This window comes from Castor canadensis, chromosome 12, assembly GCF_047511655.1.
Source record: "Castor canadensis chromosome 12, mCasCan1.hap1v2, whole genome shotgun sequence".
In the NCBI taxonomy this organism is placed as follows: Eukaryota; Metazoa; Chordata; class Mammalia; order Rodentia; family Castoridae; genus Castor; species Castor canadensis.
The window spans coordinates 23159081-23177494 of record NC_133397.1 but is presented as its reverse complement, the minus strand read 5'-3'; the positions used below and the strand labels follow the sequence as shown (position 1 = coordinate 23177494).

Genomic DNA, 18414 nt, shown 5'->3' with positions numbered 1-18414 from the left:
CCCTTCGGAGCGCACACCTTCGCCGCTGGCTGGAGTCAGAAGTGACTTCCTGGTTCCTTCTTGGAGTGGGTAGGGCGCACCCGGCTGGCCGGCCGGGGCTCTGCAGCGCCGATTGGCTGCCTTGCTGCGCGTCACAATCACTTCCTGGTCACGCCGGGGCCGAGCTCGCGGCTCCGTGCCCGGAGGACTACGCGTCCCGTGCGGCTGTGCGGCGGCGGAAGCGGAAGCGGGGACGGAGGTACCAGCTGGTCTCCGGAGGGGGGGGTAGGGGGCTCCATGAATGGAAGCGGCGGCGGCGGCGGGAGCGGCCTGAGCTGGGCTCCGGGGCCAGGGCCGGGGGCTGCCCAGGGCCCGCGCCGCTGCATGGGGGCTGTCCGCGGCCCCTGAGACCAAGAGCGGGCGGGCGGGCCGTGCTGGGAGGGGCGGGGCCGGGCGGCCGCGGGCTAGAGGCGCGTCGGGCTGGAGCCGGTCACGATGCCCCGAAGGAAGCAAAGCCACCCGCAGCCCGTGAAATGCGAGGGGGTCAAAGGTCAGGGGTCAGGGGCCTTGAAGGGGGAGGAGTGGGGGTAGGGTCATTGGAGTGGGATATGGTCAGGGTGGTGGGGGACTCCTGAGGAATGGGCGGGCGATCTGGATTCTTACCTTCCCACCGAGGTACTAAGGGAACCCGAGAGGGTCAATGAGTACGGGAAGTGTGGTCCAGGGCTGCTGGCTCCCGGGTTCGGATTATGGGCACGGCTTGGGAGGGAGAATCTACAATCTCCCTCCCCTCTTCAGTGGACACTGAAGACTCCCTCGACGAAGGACCCGGGGCCCTGGTGTTGGAGAGTGATTTGCTACTAGGCCAGGATCTGGAGTTTGAGGAGGAAGAAGAGGAGGAAGAGGAGGAAGGTGACGGCAACAACGAACAGCTCATGGGCTTTGAGAGAGACTCTGAAGGTAGGATTTGGGGACCTGGGTAAGGATTAGTGGCCGCTGGGGACCCTTACCCTGTAGGGGACAAGTTAGGGTTTAGTTTCAGTGACCAGAACACCACTTACTGCCATAAACCTAGGATTGATTTAGACTTCTTCATTTGCTCACTGGTCTGATCAGCTCCATCACTTGCTGAGGTGAAGTTGGGGCCTGGACCAAAGATGATGTGAACAGAAGGGTGGGTGAATCGTATGGAGCCAACTGGTAAAAAAAAATGCCCCTTTAATAACCTCGTCCCCATCCCTAGTGTGTGTGTGTACTTTGAAGAGGTTCGTGGAAGGGACTTCTGTGTAAATCGAGCTAATATTTGGCTACACTTAAATTCCATTCACCTGCAGCATAAGCTCCTTTTGTATTGAGAGGTTGTAGTTTCTGCCCTTAAGTGTTCTCCTTACTCCTCTTCTCTGTGATCTTGGCATCCATCACCCTACCCTGTCTGACCTGTGGCTAGCCACTTCTTAGAGACGTTTTTGAAAGGCATTGACATGCATTACTTTGTTTGCACCTCCCTTCAAATTTTGCCTCCCTCTTAAGATAGATTTTACTTTATAATTAGCCTTTTACTAAAAGGGGCCTTACTAATATAGAAAAAGTTCTCAGGTTCTTTTATATTTTTATTCTTATCCTGAGAATTAATTACATGATTGCCTCATGTCAGTCTGCAGCCCACTGTGACCTCTTCGTTTCCATTCAGTGGAACTAGGTATAGCTCCATTCTGCCATTACTAGGTTGTCAGGCTCAAAGGTAGTTCATGTTGAGTTTCCTGACAGATCTCAATCCCTGAGAGGGAAGTGAAGTAAGAGAAGGGTGGGACCAAGCAAATGGGACCCTAAATGAAAAATGAAGCTTTTGGATCCTGGTTTTGAAACCATGTTGATGGTTCATCTCATTTCTATTTCACCAGGAGACTCTCTGGGGGCCAGACCTGGGCTTCCCTATGGGCTGAGTGACGACGAGTCTGGGGGCGGCCGAGCACTAAGTGCTGAGAGTGAAGTTGAGGAGCCCACCAGGGGTCCAGGGGAGGCCAGGGGTGAGAGGCCAGGCCCAGCCTGCCAGCTGTGTGGGGGGCCGACAGGTGAGGGGCCGTGTTGTGGGGCAGGAGGGCCGGGTGGGGGGCCCCCGCTGCCCCCACGGCTACTGTACTCATGCCGCCTCTGCGCCTTCGTGTCCCACTACTCGAGCCACCTCAAGCGGCACATGCAGACACACAGCGGGGAGAAGCCGTTCCGCTGTGGCCGCTGCCCCTACGCTTCAGCCCAGCTCGTCAACCTGACACGACATACCCGCACCCACACTGGCGAGAAGCCCTACCGCTGTCCCCACTGCCCCTTTGCCTGCAGCAGCCTGGGCAACCTGAGGCGGCATCAGCGTACCCACACCGGGCCCCCAACTCCTCCCTGCCCGACCTGTGGCTTCCGCTGCTGTGCTCCACGACCAACCCGGCCTCCCAGTCCCACAGAGCAGGAGGGAGCAGTGCCGCGGCAATCTGAAGGTAAAAGGCCAGGGACCAAAGATTCTGGGACTGGGTGGGTAGCATTTCGGATAGTTGGATTAATAGCCCATGTCTCAACTCATTGTTCCCACAGATGCTCTGCTCCTTCCAGATTTGAGCCTCCACGTGCCACCAGGTGGTGCTAGTTTCTTGCCAGACTGTGGGCAGATACGGGGTGAAGGGGAGGGCTTGTGTGGAACTGGATCAGAACCACTGCCAGAACTGCTGTTCCCTTGGACCTGCAGAGGTTGTGGACAAGAGCTGGAGGAGGGCGAGGGTAGTAGGCTAGGAGCTGCTATGTGTGGGCGCTGCATGCGAGGAGAGGCTGGAGGGGGTGCCAGTGGGGGGCCCCAGGGCCCCAGTGACAAAGGCTTTGCCTGTAGTCTCTGTCCCTTTGCCACTCACTATCCCAACCACCTGGCACGGCACATGAAGACACACAGTGGTGAAAAACCCTTCCGCTGCGCCCGCTGCCCTTATGCCTCTGCTCATCTGGATAATCTGAAAAGGCATCAGCGCGTCCATACGGGAGAGAAGCCCTACAAGTGCCCCCTCTGTCCCTACGCCTGTGGCAACCTGGCCAACCTCAAACGTCATGGTCGCATCCACTCTGGTGACAAACCTTTTCGGTGTAGCCTTTGCAACTATAGCTGCAACCAGAGCATGAACCTCAAACGTCACATGCTGAGGCACACAGGCGAGAAGCCCTTCCGCTGCGCTACCTGCGCCTACACAACAGGCCACTGGGACAACTACAAGCGCCACCAGAAGGTGCATGGCCACGGTGGGGCAGGAGGGCCTGGCCTCTCTGCCCCTGAGGGCTGGGCCCCACCTCACAGCCCACCCTCTGTTTTGAGCACTCGGGGTTCAACAGCCCTGGGTGCTACTGGTAGCCGGGCTCTCCATACAGACTCACCTTGAACTAGGTCCTTCTTCCCTGGGGCACTATGGATTAGCCCTACCCTTCCTGCATTTTATACAGATGGACTAGCAACCACCTTCTTTCTCCCCCGCTGGCCAGGGGCTCCATACAGACCAACCTAGGCACAATATGGACCAGCCCAAATCCCATGGGCAGGGGCCAATATGGACCAGGGGGCCTTGGCCCATGTACTTCATGAGCTCAGTGAGAAGGGCCTTGTATTCACCTCCACTGCTCCCAAGGGCTGTGGATGAACTGGCTGGGGGACTGCCCAGCCTCCCACCTGTTTATTTAACTTATTTCAGTGCTTTATAATAAAGGAAACACTAACAAAGCCATGTCTATGCTGAATTGGCAATGGCAGGCACAAGTCAGGCCATAAACCCTTAGCACAGTAGCTCATGCTGTGAATGGGGGCAGCAGGGGCAGTGAGGGAACCAGAGGTAGGCAGCAGTCAGGCTGAGTTTAATGACAGGGAACTGGGCTAGACCATACACAGACCTCTGCCCATTCCCTTGCCCATAGCCCCAAGAAGCCAGAAGCAGCCCGGGGAGGGGCGATGGTTCCTCCCCAAGGCAAGTAGCCATGGTCCCTTGGACTTTGTGCAAAATACTAAATGCTAATTTGGCATCAAGGACCAGCTCTGAAAAAGAGGGGCAATCCTTTTGTGTAGCCAGCCCAGGGGGTAAGGAAAGGTAGGTTAGGAGGCCCCTGGCCAAGAGAAAAAGGGAAAGTAGGAAGGGGGAAGGAAAAGACCCCCTAACTTGGAGGCATAGGCACAGGGCAAGTTTCTGTAAATTTCCTCTGGGGTAGAGAGCAGACATCCAAGCAGTAGAGACTACAGATCCTCATCTCCAATGCCCTCGAAGGCGAAATTGCCGTGGACATCACTGGCACTGGCATCTGTGCTGGGACTGCCAATCCCGCGCAAGCTCACAGCACTCAGTTTACTCTGCAACAAAGGCAGGGTGGAGTCAGGGCTCAAATTTGTGAGGCCCCCACAGACACCAACCTTACCAACCCTGGGACTCACTGAGAGTTTGACCATGGATTCCCGGCTGGCATCAGGTGACTCCTGGGAAAGAGGAGGCAGAGGGATCAGACACTCACTTAGGAGGTGAGGCAAGACTGAGAGCCAGAGTACTGACTGACAATACTTACAAGCAGTGGTGGGGACTTCACTGCTTGCTGGCTGTCTGAGCGTCTCAGGGTACCCCCCACCCGCCGACGCAGCATCTGGGGACAGAAAGTGCTGATGAGGGCAAGGTCACTCCCTTTAGACCCTTAATCACTCCCCACCCTCTCAAGCAAAGCCTTGCACCAGGACAAAAGGCCAGGAGAGCATAACCACTCCACTGCTTGGTCCCTGCCTGCTGCTGACCTTCCTAATATTGCCGCCAGATTTCTTCACCATTAGTTCATCCACCATGGATTGCAAGCAGATGCTCATCATGATAGCCTGAGGGCAAGAAGAGAGCTCAGCCTGACTAGAGTGGTCATCTTAGGGGGCCCAGCCCCCTAAGACAATGGCTCCCACTCACATGGAGTCCTAAGGAGCTCCATACAAGCCCTGAGGGTGGGCTCACACCTGGGGGCTGGTAATGGTGACCCACTGGAGCCGGTCCTTGCTCATGAGGTATTCAAAAGCCAGTTCCAGGCGCACCTCACCCCGGCCCCGGCCTGGACTACTTGTGCCTCCACTGGGCAATGGCACCTAGGAAGGAAAGGTGACTTAGGCTGAGATTATTCTCACCAATCTGTCTCCCATCATGACCCACTACAGTTAGTCCTAAAGCTCAAGGCTTGCCAGGCCCCCACCTCAGAAGGCCTCCCATCCCAACCCAACTCACCGAAGAGGTGACCCGCCAGCATCGCATTCGAGTAACCCGAAAAGAGCCTTCTCGGAGTTGCTGGCCAGGCAGGCGGAGCTGGAGGCTGAGCTCACTGTTGCCTGCACTAACTACTACAGGACAGTCCTTCTCTGGGAAGTCAGCCACACAGGCATCGAAGCGCAGGTAGCCATAGTGCCGCAGGGTTTGGGCCAGCTGCAAAAACTGAAAAATGGCCACCATGTGTGGTATGTTAGGAGGGGGATGGGGCAGCTTAGAGGTAGCAACCCCTTGGATGGGAGACAGGCAAAGCTTACCTCCTTCTTGGAGACCTTCTCTTGTAGAGATTTGAGCTGCCGATGCTGCTCTTTGGTGACCAGGATCCACCCACGCTCAATATCTGAAACCGTCTACAGTGGAGACAAGGGTGGAAGGTGGGGGCTCCCAGTTAGTGGCTCCAGGAAGTGTCTACAGTTAGCTCTGTCCAGCCTGACCCTATCCCACACTTGAAAGTCCTCTGCAGTAAGGTATTGACCTTATTTTATAAAGTAGGAAGAACACAGGTAGTCCCAGGAGTCCTGACAGTATTCTAGAGACTTCCCCATGAACTGGGAATAAAGACATGAAAGGTGTTTTCTTGGGAGAGTGGGACACCAGAGTCAATTTTCAGGGCAAGGGTTATGAGGCAGCTCCAAGCTCACCTGAGCATAAAGCAGGTTCAGGCCAACCCGGTTCTCCATGACATCGTCATCATAGGCAGAGTCCCAATAACTGTGAGGCCAAGGGGTGGAAAGGGGTAATGGGGCTAAGCTGGGGTAAGGCAAGAGGAAGAGTGGAAAAGAAGTGCAAAACAGGAGCAATCTGGAACTATCAAGGGGCTAATTAATGGTGGACAGTGGGAGGAAGCTTTGGGAGGCCTGGTGGAAACACTCAGCACTACTCAGATTATTCTGTCTCAAAATGTGGCCAATAATCCAGCCCAGCACCCTCCCCCTTTTTCAGGCCCAGCCCTGACCTCTTCCTTAACACAATTTTATACTCTTGACTCCGAAGGCTGGTAACAGACACATAAGGCAGCTCAAACTCTTGCAACTTCCGGACAACTATGGGTTAAAAAAACAACAAAACAAAAGAAACCATGATGAGACTTGAAGGGAAACCATGAAAAAGGCACCCTGAGGAAACGCTCCATTTTGAGGACAGTCAAGGAGACAGAAACTCACTACTGGAAGCACAATGAAGCAGAAGTCCAGAGAAACTCACAAGAAAAGGCTCCATCCTCTTTTTCTCGAACAAGGAAGAGACTAAAATATCCAATCAAGTCATCTGGAAGATCCAGCTTTGCGGCCACAGCCTGGGGACAGGAAGTACAGCTCATCCTACTGGCTGGTTCCAGTCTTCCCCATGCCAGGGACCTGGGAGGCAGGGGGCAGAGTGGCTGTGCTGAACAAACGCCTCACCTCCAGAACATCTTCAGTCTGATCTGAAGTTAGCACACTGACCAGGACTTTCTGCCCGTTGCTGAGCAGTACTTCCAAGGAGACCTCCTCTGTAGGGACTTGCTGTGTCTCCTGTGTGAGCAGATGGGGATGGGAGGCACCTCTTTATTAACCCCTGCGCAGGGTCCAGCTCTGACCCATCCAAACTCTCTTTGTAGGTGTCTCTAGTGTCTTCACAATCAAATTGAGGCTGGGATTTCCTTGACAGTGGTACAGCAGAAGCTCCATTCCATAAAAAATGCCAGGTGACTGTAACCATGTCATTAAAATGACATAGCCTTCCAATAAGTTCTTCTCTTAATCTGGGTCCCACCCAAAACCTTACCTGTTGGGCCCGACGCAGGAAACTATTGAATGTCTCACTGCTCCCAAGCAATGGGTCTTGCCGAACTGTGGGGCCAAAGAATGATGTTCTAATAACTTAGGAGTCACTCTTTCCTTCCCCAGTCCTCTTAGTAGATCCCCCAACCCCATTTCCTGGGCTGATGGTGGCCTGCCACATCCCCCAGCTGACCTCACCTCACTCACTGCATAAATTCTTCACCTGCCCCACCCTTCGCTGCCATCTAGTTGAGTCCAGTCTATAGAACTAGGGAAATAACAATGTTAATGTAAAACACATCAGATACAAAGTAAGCTCGCCACCAACCTAAGTTGCTTTAGGACTATTTGGTGTTGGAAGTTAAAAAGGAAGACTAGTGTAATACTAATATTTTTCACAGCCCTTAGTGCCCAAGTTCCTTTGCTTGTATAATTACAAATCCTTTAAGGCTATTTACTTTGCTAATTAGATAAGAGATTAGAGACTTCTCAGATCTAGACATTAACGTAGGACCTTCTATGGAGTCAGCTGTTTTTAGTCTCTTCCCCAGGGTCCTCAAAATAGCCTAAATTTCCTCCAACCACTCACCAGCTTGCATGTACTTCTCTAACTGCTCTCTCCTCTGTTCTACCTCTGCAGGTGTCAGAGAGAAAAGCTTCTTTGGGGGGAATGCAGGAAGCACATTGGCCCCATACTCCTTCCGGAGCTATGTAGAGAAAGAGATAAAACCCTTCACATAAACATAGAAAATGAGTCAGTGGAGACTCACCATGTCCTCCCCCTATCTACCTTGGTCATCTAGAACCAATACCCCTCCATATTGTGGGGAGGGTTTGTAGAGGGTCAGGGAGTCCCTTTATCTAGCAAGACTATTCATTGACTCCTCACAGGAAGCAGAAAACTATAGGGGATAGTTTTGTGCACAAATAGTAAAGTCATAATATGTTCATAAAGTATCTTAGGACTTAAAGGGACTTTGCATATCAAGGAATCCATTTTTCAGTTGTAGAAACTGAGGCCTAAAGAATTTAAGTATCTTGCTCAGGGTTGCAGCACTAATTATCAGTAGCACCAGGGCTCTCTACTGAGTTAAAGAGCTCAACATCTGATGAAGGCAGAGAAACAGTACATCACAGATACATAACGATAATTGGAACAGCTACACAAACTGAGATAAGTTAAGGAACACACAAGAAAATCGGTGAGTGGTTTGTATAAGAAGGAAAGGAATTTCTTAGTTGCAGCTTAGACAACAGAAAGAATGTGCCTTGGCAGTTTTTCCATGCAGGGGCAAAGGCTGAAAGCAGTAAAAAAGGGTCAGAAAAGCAGGAAGAAGGATGTAAGTATAGGAATATTAAGCTTCTTAGGGAGTTCCCCGGAAGTGTCAGAAGTAAGATAAAGCACTGCATCCTCCCTGTGGCAGAGGTTAAAGGGTGACCCCATGAGGGGGAAAATGAAGCTTTTGAAACCCATGGGTAGGAAAAGGCTTGAACTATCTCCAGTCAGGGGTGCTAGTCCCACCTGCTCGTGCAGCCCCAGGAGTTGGCTGTAGCGCACCCGACAGTGCAGGACTCCATTCACATGAATGTTATAAGCCTAAGGACACAAAAGCAGGCATTTTAGAGTCGGCGTCCTAGCTACCCGCCACACAACACCCCCCTCCCAAAACCCTGGCCGGAAGTTGTCTGACACAGCTGTCTCAGTAACACCGAGATCGCCTGGAGGCTTGGTTAGCCTGTTTTCCTCCCAGTCTGGCCAGTCTGGAGAAATTCGGCAGCTTGTGCTGCAGTCTCCCTCTCAGAGAGGACAGTGACGTCCATCAGAATAGCCGTGGAGTGGCGGGGGTTGGCGACCAGCCAACAAAAGACCAATTGGAACCGGGTTTATGCCTGTAATCCTAGCTGCTTGGGAGGCTGAAAACCGGAGAATCGCGGTTCCAGACCAGCCCAAAGCAAATAGTTCGCGAGAGCCCCCCCCATCTCCAAATCAACCACAGCCAATTGGACTGGAGGTGTGGCTCAAGCTGCAGAGCGCCTGCTTTGCAAGTGCAAAGCCGAATTCAAACCCGTCTCACCGAAAAATAAAGAGCAACTGGAGTCGGGGCGATTTCTGTACAACTCTGAGTCGTGAGATACGTTCCCAGCTACGCCCCCAGGATCAGGTCCGAAGGGTGCCAGCTGGGCCTCGGAGACCGTTCCGAGGGCTCCGGCCCGTTATCCCCGCCCCGGCCCATCTCCGGTTGCTCCTCACCACATAGGCGGAGCCGCCGCTGTCCCCGCTGCGGGACTCGGTTTCCGGAATGGAAAAGTGCATGTTCCCTATGGCAAAGCCCGGCCGGGCTCCGGACTGTGAGGGCTGCAGCTGCTCTGCACGCTCGCCTCCGCCGCTCAACGAGTCCCTGCAGCCTCACTCGCCATTTTGGGCGCCCGAGACCGGAGGTGGGAAAGCGGTAGGACGTCGGCTCTGGGAGCAGTAACCTCGGCTTGCTGGGAACTGTAGTCTAGAGAAAACTGTCAGGACTGGGAGCCCAAAGTCGAGATGGCCCTCCTCACCACCCGTGGTTCGGGGCGGGGTCCGGTGCACGCCGGAAGTTGTAGTCCGCTAGGCGCTGCGCGTAGCTGGTGTCGCTGGTGGAACCTCCAGCCCAGGGGGCGCTGTAGTTCCCGTGATCACACAGCAAAACACTGTGACTGCCTAGTGACCGCGGCGGACGGAGCCAAGGCGGAGAGCGATGGCTGCTGTGGCTGTGGCAGTTCGCGAGGGTGAGTGACGGAACCTGGCTCACCAACTGGTACGTGAGCCGACTAGCTCCGGACAGCTGATGTTGGGTCCTGAGCACCTTTGGGCCCTGTCGTTCTGTTCCGGCCCTACTTAGTCTCGGACGCTGCCCCGCGCTGCGTCCCGGCTGGTTCCCGTGAGAAGGGTGGGTGACTCCTTTCGCCCTCCCCCTCCTGTTCTTTGATCCTGCCGCGCAGTGCGTCCCCACGCGGATCCTGGGTCGCCTCGCGCCTGGCGGCGAAGCTGTGGTCATGCCAACCCAGCAGACAGCTGCGCGTCGGACGAGTCCCCCCAAGCCCTCCCGGAGCCTCTCGGGCTCACTTTGTGCCCTGTTTTCTGATGCAGATTCGGGATCTGGGATGAAGGCGGAGCTTTCTCCTCGGCCTGGGGTAAGTGAGGGAGACCCCGCAAGTTGCCTGTCAAGCGCTAGGCTGGAAGCTGTGTGAGTTTCATTCTGCTCCTTCTACCCGTTTCAGTTTATTTCTCAGTAAAGCCAGATTTTAGAGAACCTAACTGTATGTGACTCTGACCCTGGAGGAGAAGCTTCTATCCTTGTGGGATACCTTATGGAAGTTAGAAAGGATTAGAGACTTAATCTTCTGGGAATCTTGTAAGCATCCAATAATATCGATTCGCGTTTGGAATTTCGGGAGAAAGAGCAGTGTCCTATGTCTGTGTCTTAGGCAGGGGGGAGGGAGATGACTCAAGAAGAGAAGATGCAGCTTCGGAAGGAAAAGAAACAGCAGAAGAAGAAACGGAAGGAGGAAAAGGGGACAGAACCAGAAACTGCCTCTGCTGTATCTGCAGCCCAATGTCAAGGTGCGAGGAGGCTTTTTTTTTTTTTTTTTTAAATGGCTGGGGTGTGGCAGTGGTAGAGGGATGTGGGAGAGACAAAGTTGGTTTGAGCAAGTGAAAAGCAAACAGGACCTTGCGTCTGTGGCTCACGCATATAATTCTAGCAACTCAGGAGGCAGAGATCAGGAGAATCCTGGTTCGAAGCCAGCCCCGGGCAAAGCGTTCTCAAGACCCTATCTCAAAAAGAAAAAAAATCACAAAAAAGGGCTGGCAGAGTGGCTCAAGCGGTAAGAGCACCCACCTAGCAACTGTTAAGTGTGAGGCCCTGAGTTCAAATGCTGATGTGGAAAAAACAAACAGGTTTACGTAAACTGAAGATTTTTAGGGGGCGCGCGGGGTGGGTGGGGAGAGGAGGCCCAGGGCAGAGATATCACCTGGCTGGGGCACCACTTCCTTGTACCTTTAGTAGGTTCAACCAGAGAAGTACCAGGACCTGGCAGTCAGGTGGGGGGCACTCTTGGGGAGAAAGTTCCAGGTGGACGGAGCAAGGCTGAACTTCGTGCTGAGCGACGAGCCAAGCAGGAGGCAGAGCGGGCCCTCAAACAGGCAAGAAAAGGGGAACAAGGAGGATCACCTCCTCAGACTTGCCCCAGCACAGCTGGAGAAACCACTTCAGGTATCTTCCCTTCATTTCAAAACTTCTGTTGCTCCTAATTGTTGCCCACTCAAACTTCCTCATAATTAAAGTTTTCCTTTACCTAGTCTCACCTTGGGAACCAAAGTTCAAAATTTCTGTCAACCCCATTGTACCCATTTCTTCTTTGACCCTGTGTTCCCTGGCTTTTTTCCCCATCCTCTTTCTCTTGATGCTCTGAGAGTATATTATCCATTTCAAGACCTCAAATGTCTTGAAAACATAACCACTATCTTTTAGGAGTGAAGCGTCTCCCTGAGCACACTCAGGTTGATGACCCCACACTTCTGAGAAGGCTTGTTAAAAAACCAGAGCGACAACAGGTAAGAGATGGGTTTGATACCTGGACAGAAAGAAGAGATGGGCTAGAGGGGGAAAAATTGTTCAGGGAAAAGTGAGAACCTGGAGAAGGAAGAGTTTTTGATCCAAGTAGTCTCATTGTTCACTTCCTTTCCAGTTTCTTAAGTTTTAAACTCTGGGCCGTTGATCCTATTTCCCTATTTTGTCAAGGTTCCTACACGAAAAGATTATGGATCCAAAGTCAGTCTCTTCTCTCACCTACCCCAATACAGCAGACAAAACTCCCTTACGCAGTACATGAGGTAGGATCCTATGAAAATTGTTGTAACTCTGAACTTTGAGGTGGTTGAGTAGCTCAGTGTTAAGTGACTGTACATTTGATATGGGCTCTGTGGGAAGAAGTGTGATCTCAACACAAAACAGTAGAGGAAGAGGATAGGGGCAGCTATGCTAGTGAAGGAAGTTCCTTCTCATCAGGGGCGGGGGGGCAGTGTGTGCTCAAGTTCTCTTGCAAAGTATGTGACACCACCATCCCATCAGCATCCCATCCTCTGTGATCCACCCAGCCATGGTGCGACTCGGCCTGCAGTACTCCCAGGGCCTGGTCACTGGTTCCAATGCCCGGTGTATTGCCCTGCTTCGAGCCTTGCAGCAGGTATGCCCTGTCCTGTTCTCTCCCATGACCCCACCCCACCTTCTACAAAACTACCCCAGTCTCTCTCACCCAAGGTAATCTGTGAGGCCAAAGAGGGAATGACTCTCAACCTCAGAATACTCTCCTCAGTGAAGTCTGTCCCTACCCATTTTAGAGACCTTTACTGGGGGTGGGGGAGGCATTTTGCTGGTTAACTTGTGTATCTTTAGGTGATTCAGGATTACACAACACCTCCCAATGAAGAACTCTCAAGGGATCTTGTGAATAAACTAAAACCATATATCAGGTAAGAACATCCACTCCAAATCCCACCTCACTAAGTCCTTTTCTAGTACACTTTCTTTTGCCCTTCTACTCTATTTTCATTTTTCAATTCTATCTTCTTTTTGAAGAAAAATTGTTAAATGTGACAGTTTTTGAAGTTGTGACTACTAGCACAAATGTGAAGTATTGTTGTTGCAGCTTCCTGACTCAGTGCCGGCCCCTTTCAGCAAGCATGTACAATGCCATCAAATTCCTTAACAAGGAAATCACTGGTATGAGCAGCTCCAAACGGGAAGAAGAGGTGAGGAGTCCGAGGAATGGGAGAGGCACGCACCTGTGGCTGGGGTTAAGCAACACATTCAGAACTCTCAGGAAGGCCAACACATGCCACTCTACCCTAGTCACTGGTTAGGGAAGTGGTTGGGCACTCTGACTTGTGCCACCTCTGGGCCTTCTTCAGGCTTATCATTATATATGTTAAATAATCTGGCATAACTAGAGGAAAACAATGTGTCTATTTCCTGTTTACTGAACATCTTACTCCATTTAGGCCAAGTCAGAACTTGGTTCAGCTATTGATCGGTATGTACAAGAGAAGATTGTACTTGCGGCTCAGGCAATTTCACGCTTTGCCTACAAGAAGATCAGTAATGGAGATGTGATCTTGGTATATGGATGGTATGGTGCACCCCTGTGACTGGAAAACTGGGGAGGGGAATGACTGGAAGAAAGGACTACCCCCTTGCTTTTGTAGATGGGCCAGCCAGTAGTTAGTAACTTTTATAACTAAGTCTCCATTGTACCCTCTCTAGCTCATCTCTGGTATCACGAATTCTCCAGGAGGCTTGGACAGAAGGCCGGCGGTTTCGGGTGGTTGTGGTGGACAGCCGACCCCGGCTTGAGGGAAGGCACACGCTCCGTTCTCTGGTCCACGCTGGTGTCCCTGCCTCCTATCTGCTAATTCCTGCAGCTTCTTATGTGCTCCCAGAGGTAAGGGCAGAGGAAAAGGACTCCAAAGTTGGAAGAAAAGGGTGTAGTAATGGAGACAAAACCTTATCTTCTTAAGGTTCAGTTATGTAGAAATATAGAATACAGCCCTGTTTATCCTTAACAGGAAAACCCCTACAGCATGCTATAGCAATATAGGTATTGCAAAAACATTTTATTAAACTAGTAGCCATCAAGAGGGAACAAGACAAAAGTAACTTTAAAATTGAGTTTTCCTGTGGGAGGCTTGGTGGGTCAATGGTTAGATTTTCCAAAAGCAGCCATTCAGATTTGTTATCTAATATTGTTGTCCTGGGCAGCGGGGGATTCTACATTTGTAAGACATGACAATTTTTTCTTCCCCTCCACACTGTCCAAAACAAACAGGTTTCTAAGGTGCTATTGGGAGCTCATGCACTCCTGGCCAATGGATCCGTGATGTCACGGGTAGGCACAGCACAGCTGGCTCTGGTGGCTCGAGCTCATAATGTGCCAGTGCTGGTCTGCTGTGAAACATACAAGTTCTGTGAGCGAGTGCAGACTGATGCCTTTGTCTCTAATGAACTAGGTAAGCAGGGCAGAAGTGAAGTTTCCAGGGCCTGAGAAGACTTGCAAAGAAGAGGGTAGGTTAAACCTCAGCTTCTTTTCTAAAAGAACAAAATGGGTCCCCCTCCCATCGCAGATGATCCTGATGATCTGCAATGTAAGCGGGGAGAAAACGTGGCCCTGGCTGACTGGCAGAACCATTCATCTCTACGGTTGTTGAATCTGGTCTATGATGTGACTCCCCCAGAGCTCGTGGATCTGGTGATCACAGAACTGGGCATGATCCCTTGTAGTTCAGTGCCTGTTGTCCTGCGAGTCAAAAGCAGTGACCAGTGAGGGAAGAACAAAGGTCAATAAATGACATACACCTACTCTCTGGTGACTTTTTATCTCTTTTGAGCATTGCTACCACTTGATCAGCAGTATACAATCCCCAGTCCCTCTCAGGAGACTAGCTTTGGGGCCAAGGCAAAGGTCTGTGTGGGCATCAAAACCTGTTCAGAGTTTTAGTCATAAATATTGAACATATCATGCCAGACATTGAGCTAGATATGAGGAGGAATATAAGGACAAATGAGTGCACAACTGTAATATGAACACTCGGGAGACAGCCAGGAGTATCTTAGGTTGGAGGCCATACTGAGCTGCATCAGGGGACCATGTCTCAAAAAACCAAGGGCTGGGGAGGTAGCTCACTGGTAGAGTATCACATGCAAGTCCCTGAGTTCAACACAGTACCACGAGTTCTAACCTTAGTAGTAAGTATTTATTGAGTACCTACTGTGTGTCAAAAACTGTTTTGAGCCCCTTTTTATCCAGTTAGAGAAATGAATACATCTTTAATGAAATGAGATTTTACAGATGAGAAAAGGGAGGCAAAGAAGTTAAGTTACTTGCCCAAGGCAACACAGCTTGACAGAAGCTAAATAATGCGATTACAGGTAGTGTAGATCCAAGGACTGCTCTTAACTTTTTTTTCTTTTGGTGGTACTGGGGTTTGACCTCAGGGATTCACACTTGTTAGGCGGGTACTCTACCACTTGAACCATACCTCCAGTCCTATTTTTTTTTTTGAGACAGGTGTGACTGTAACCCAGGTTGGTCTTGAATTTATATCCTCCTGCTTCTACCTCTTGAATGCTCGGATTACAGGTATATACCATCACACCTGGCTCTGCTTTTATGCCTTATGTCCTTAAGATACATGTATCATGGTGTAGGAAGATGAACAATCTACAGTGTGAGGTAAACTAGTAGTATGAACAAAATCCTTAGAAACAACCACGAGTGATGCCAATGGGATAAGAATGGTTGATGAAGACTCCAAAGGTAACATCTGACCTAGTCCTTGAAAGAAAAGTAGTTCCCCAGTTGGAAAAGAATGAGAAGGAAGATCAGTAGATGTAATAGCTTGAACCCAAAGACAAAATGGCCTTAAAGGGAGTGGCTAATTTCAAAGAATCAAGGTAGCCTGAAAAGAGGCTAGAAATAAGGCTTAATGCTGATAATGCTAGATCTACAAAGGTAGGCGAGGGCTCAATTGTGAGAGTCTAGACACTGGATGGATAGCTTCAAAATGGAAAGCTATCCATTTTATCTGTGTGTGTTACTGAAATTAGTCAAGTGGGACAAAAGGAGAGTGTAACAATTACCAAGATTCGTCCCCTTTACTTTCCCTTTCATTCCTCCTGGCTGAAGTTAGTTTTAATCATTTCACTCCTGCATGTGCCTTTTAGTAGGAAATTCACAACATCATTATTATACTTATTAACTAATACTTAGTATTATCTAATCCATAATCAAATTTCCTGGATTGTCTCAAAATTGGTTCCTTTGAATCAAGATCCAAACAAATCCACAATTTGGTTCTTTTGTTTCTTAAAAAGCAGTTTTGGGAGTGTGGCAGAGCACCTGCCTAGTACACATGAGATCCTGGGATCTGTCCTCAGCACCCAGAGGGGAGAAAAACTAATTTATTTCTCCTACTTTCTTTTCTCATGACATTGACTTGTAGAAGTCAGGTTGTCATAAAATGTTTCACATTCTGGATTTGACTACTTCATGTGGTACCATTTCACTCATTGCTCTAAGCTCTCTATTTCTGTTCAGCTTTCTGTATAGGGATACTTAAGTTGTTCTGTGTTTTAATATTGCCTCACATCAATATTGAGGCAAACAGTCACTGGTTGTTTCCTCTTTAGTGATGAGTGGGTACAGGCATTTTAAAACTTCTTCCAATCCATTTATTTACTGGTTTTATTGACTAGTGATTGTTGCCTGAATAATTTCATGAGGAAATGCAAAATGGTGATTTAATTCCATCATTCTCTCCACACTTACTAGCCAATAATCTTCTGTAAAGAACTACCTCAATCAGTTAGTTATCTGAACTACAGTTCATACTGGAAAAGCAGAGGAAATGTTTAATTTTTTCTTGTATTTGCCAAATTTTAGGCATCAGTCACTAGTTACTCCCAATGGTTTATAATGAGTAGCTGTTAATTTGTGGGAAGGGGAGGCTTTTTTTTTTTTTCCAATTTGAGAAAGGGTTTCCCTATGTAGTCCAGCCTAGAACCCAGTATGTAGCCTAGGATGGCTCTGAACTCTCACAAGTGCTAGGATTACAGGCCTGTACCACCCACCTAGCAGCATTTTCTTTTTTTTTTTTTTTTTGTTAGGTCAGTACCACTCATTCATCAAAATTAACCAGAGGATCAATAAGGTCAGCTGTATGCTTTAGGAAGGTAACTGTTAGAGATTAGGGGCAGAGAGAAAGATTAGTTAAAAGATTGCTTTTCAATCAAAATTACAAATGCACCTAAACTTTGGTCCAGCAATGTCACTTCTATGAATTCATCCTACCCATAGAATAGCATGTTTGAAGTAACAGAGATACAAGGCTTTTTATAGGCACATTGCTGAAATAACAAGACTGGAATCCACCTAAATACTCATTATTATCAATAAGATACTAATTAAATTATACTACATTCATATAGTTAAATACTAAGATGTCATAAAGAGTAAGAAAGGCTTTTATACAGAGAAATGGAACAATCTCCGAGGTACACTCAGTTAAAAGCAGCAGATGCAGGAAAATGTGTGTAGTTGCTAGTTAAGAGAAGAGGTGTATGGGGGTAGAGGCATGGCTCAAATGACAGAGTGCCTGCTTAGAAAGCATCAAGCCCCTGAGATCAAACCCTGTCACTGCAAAAAAAAAAAAAAGTGTGTGTGTGTGTGTATGTTGGGCCAACAAGAAATAAATTCAAAGACTGGTGAACAGTTTGATGATAAGTCTTCACTTTATGCCCTTTGTATCTTTTGGAATTTTGAGTCATGTGAATGTCTTGTTCCAAAAATAAATACAATCATTATTTTAAAAAAGAAATCTTGCCATAGTTTAAGTCAAAAACAAATCAGAGGCAGAATTGAAGAGACAGATTGGTTCATTACAGAAGTGAAAGTTTGAAACAGAGAGCTGTCCATCACACAAACGTTTAGGAGTAAACATCTGACAGGAGCTTGCTTTGTTGTGCAGGTCGTGCTGCAACCCAGGGTTCAAACGATCTTTTCCCTCAGCCTCCTGAGTGGCTGGGGCGACAGGTGGGTGCCGCTGTACCCGGCTTTCTCCCATACATTCCCCCCCCCCCCCCCGTATGTGGTTTTAACTCAGGACCTACATTTTTAGCCACTCCACCAGCCCTTTTTTTGTGGTGGGTTTTTCCAGATAGGGTCTCGGGAACTATTTGCCCCTCTGGCTTTGAACCTCGATCCTCCTAATCTGCCTCCTGAGCAGCTAGGATTACAGGCGTGCACCACCAGCGCCCGGCTCCTATACTTTTCTTAAATGTTCTAATTGGGAAGAGAAAGGTTGGCCCCTTCATGACCATTTTATACATCCCGCACTCTCTCCTACTGGGTACGTGGAGACGAAAAGCCTTACGGCTTTAAATGACACAGGAAAACTTGTTGCACTCGTTCCTTCGCCCAGCGCAGGCCACCTTCCAGGGAATGGGGCAAGGCCAGTGGCCGAGGCCGATGCTCCCTCTCGGGAGTGCGGCGTCCCCAGGTCAACCTTTTCTACCGCTCTTTCCCTTCCTCGTCCCAAGCCCCCTTTCCCTTTCTTCCTGCCTGGGGTCCATCCACGACTTCACTAGTGGCAGAAACCCGACTCATCCTCTGGCGGCCGGCGTCGAGAGTTTGTCAGCCTGTCCCGTCGCAGATTTGCAGTGAAGACTCAGGTGTAGCCTAATGCTGCCCGCCACAGGCCCGCAGCCTGGGCGGAGAGGCCGGACTGAACGCTCAGGAGCTACAGCCAAGGCCTCTACATCAAACTCTCGGCTCAAGTCCAGGCG

At 50.0% G+C, this 18414-nt stretch overlaps 3 protein-coding genes across 12 annotated transcripts; 2 read left to right on the top strand and 1 right to left on the bottom strand.

Annotated features, from left to right (window-relative positions):
• The first annotated feature begins 151 nt into the window (after window positions 1-151).
• On the top strand, window positions 152-6322 carry Znf513 (zinc finger protein 513). Of its 3 annotated transcripts, none has more exons than XM_020154765.2 (4): window positions 152-238; window positions 778-939; window positions 1881-2468; window positions 2563-6322. In XM_020154765.2, exons 2-4 carry the CDS (start codon window positions 915-917, stop codon window positions 3387-3389), a joined length of 1440 nt encoding a protein of 479 aa, XP_020010354.1. In that variant the 5' UTR covers window positions 152-238; window positions 778-914; the 3' UTR covers window positions 3390-6322. The 3 variants fall into 3 exon arrangements, with proteins under 3 accessions (XP_020010354.1, XP_020010345.1, XP_020010349.1); XM_020154756.2 differs by lacking the exon at window positions 152-238 and adding an exon at window positions 299-529; XM_020154760.2 differs by lacking the exon at window positions 152-238 and adding an exon at window positions 571-654.
• Snx17 (sorting nexin 17) lies at window positions 3835-9553 on the bottom strand. The gene is made up of 15 exons (XM_020154772.2): window positions 9291-9553; window positions 8562-8636; window positions 7629-7746; window positions 7044-7108; window positions 6680-6790; window positions 6483-6573; window positions 6235-6322; window positions 5921-5990; window positions 5537-5629; window positions 5241-5444; window positions 4979-5104; window positions 4772-4849; window positions 4552-4626; window positions 4424-4465; window positions 3835-4342 (listed from the first exon to the last, which is right to left on the bottom strand). Exons 1-15 carry the CDS (start codon window positions 9351-9353, stop codon window positions 4229-4231), a joined length of 1413 nt encoding a protein of 470 aa, XP_020010361.1. The 5' UTR covers window positions 9354-9553; the 3' UTR covers window positions 3835-4228.
• Window positions 9554-9656: 103 nt separating this feature from the next.
• Eif2b4 (eukaryotic translation initiation factor 2B subunit delta) lies at window positions 9657-14430 on the top strand. 8 transcript variants are annotated; one of them, XM_074049378.1, is made up of 14 exons: window positions 9657-9802; window positions 10164-10207; window positions 10502-10637; window positions 10778-10900; window positions 11080-11289; window positions 11548-11630; window positions 11818-11909; window positions 12148-12262; window positions 12472-12548; window positions 12725-12827; window positions 13077-13204; window positions 13339-13516; window positions 13901-14081; window positions 14196-14430. In XM_074049378.1, the coding sequence occupies exons 1-14, from the start codon at window positions 9772-9774 to the stop codon at window positions 14393-14395; spliced, it is 1701 nt and encodes a 566-aa protein (XP_073905479.1). In that variant the 5' UTR covers window positions 9657-9771; the 3' UTR covers window positions 14396-14430. The 8 variants fall into 8 exon arrangements, with proteins under 8 accessions (XP_073905479.1, XP_020010094.1, XP_020010093.1 ...); XM_074049380.1 differs by having other exon boundaries at window positions 9755-9831; XM_074049379.1 differs by lacking the exon at window positions 9657-9802 and adding an exon at window positions 9861-9963.
• The last annotated feature ends 3984 nt before the right edge of the window (window positions 14431-18414 follow it).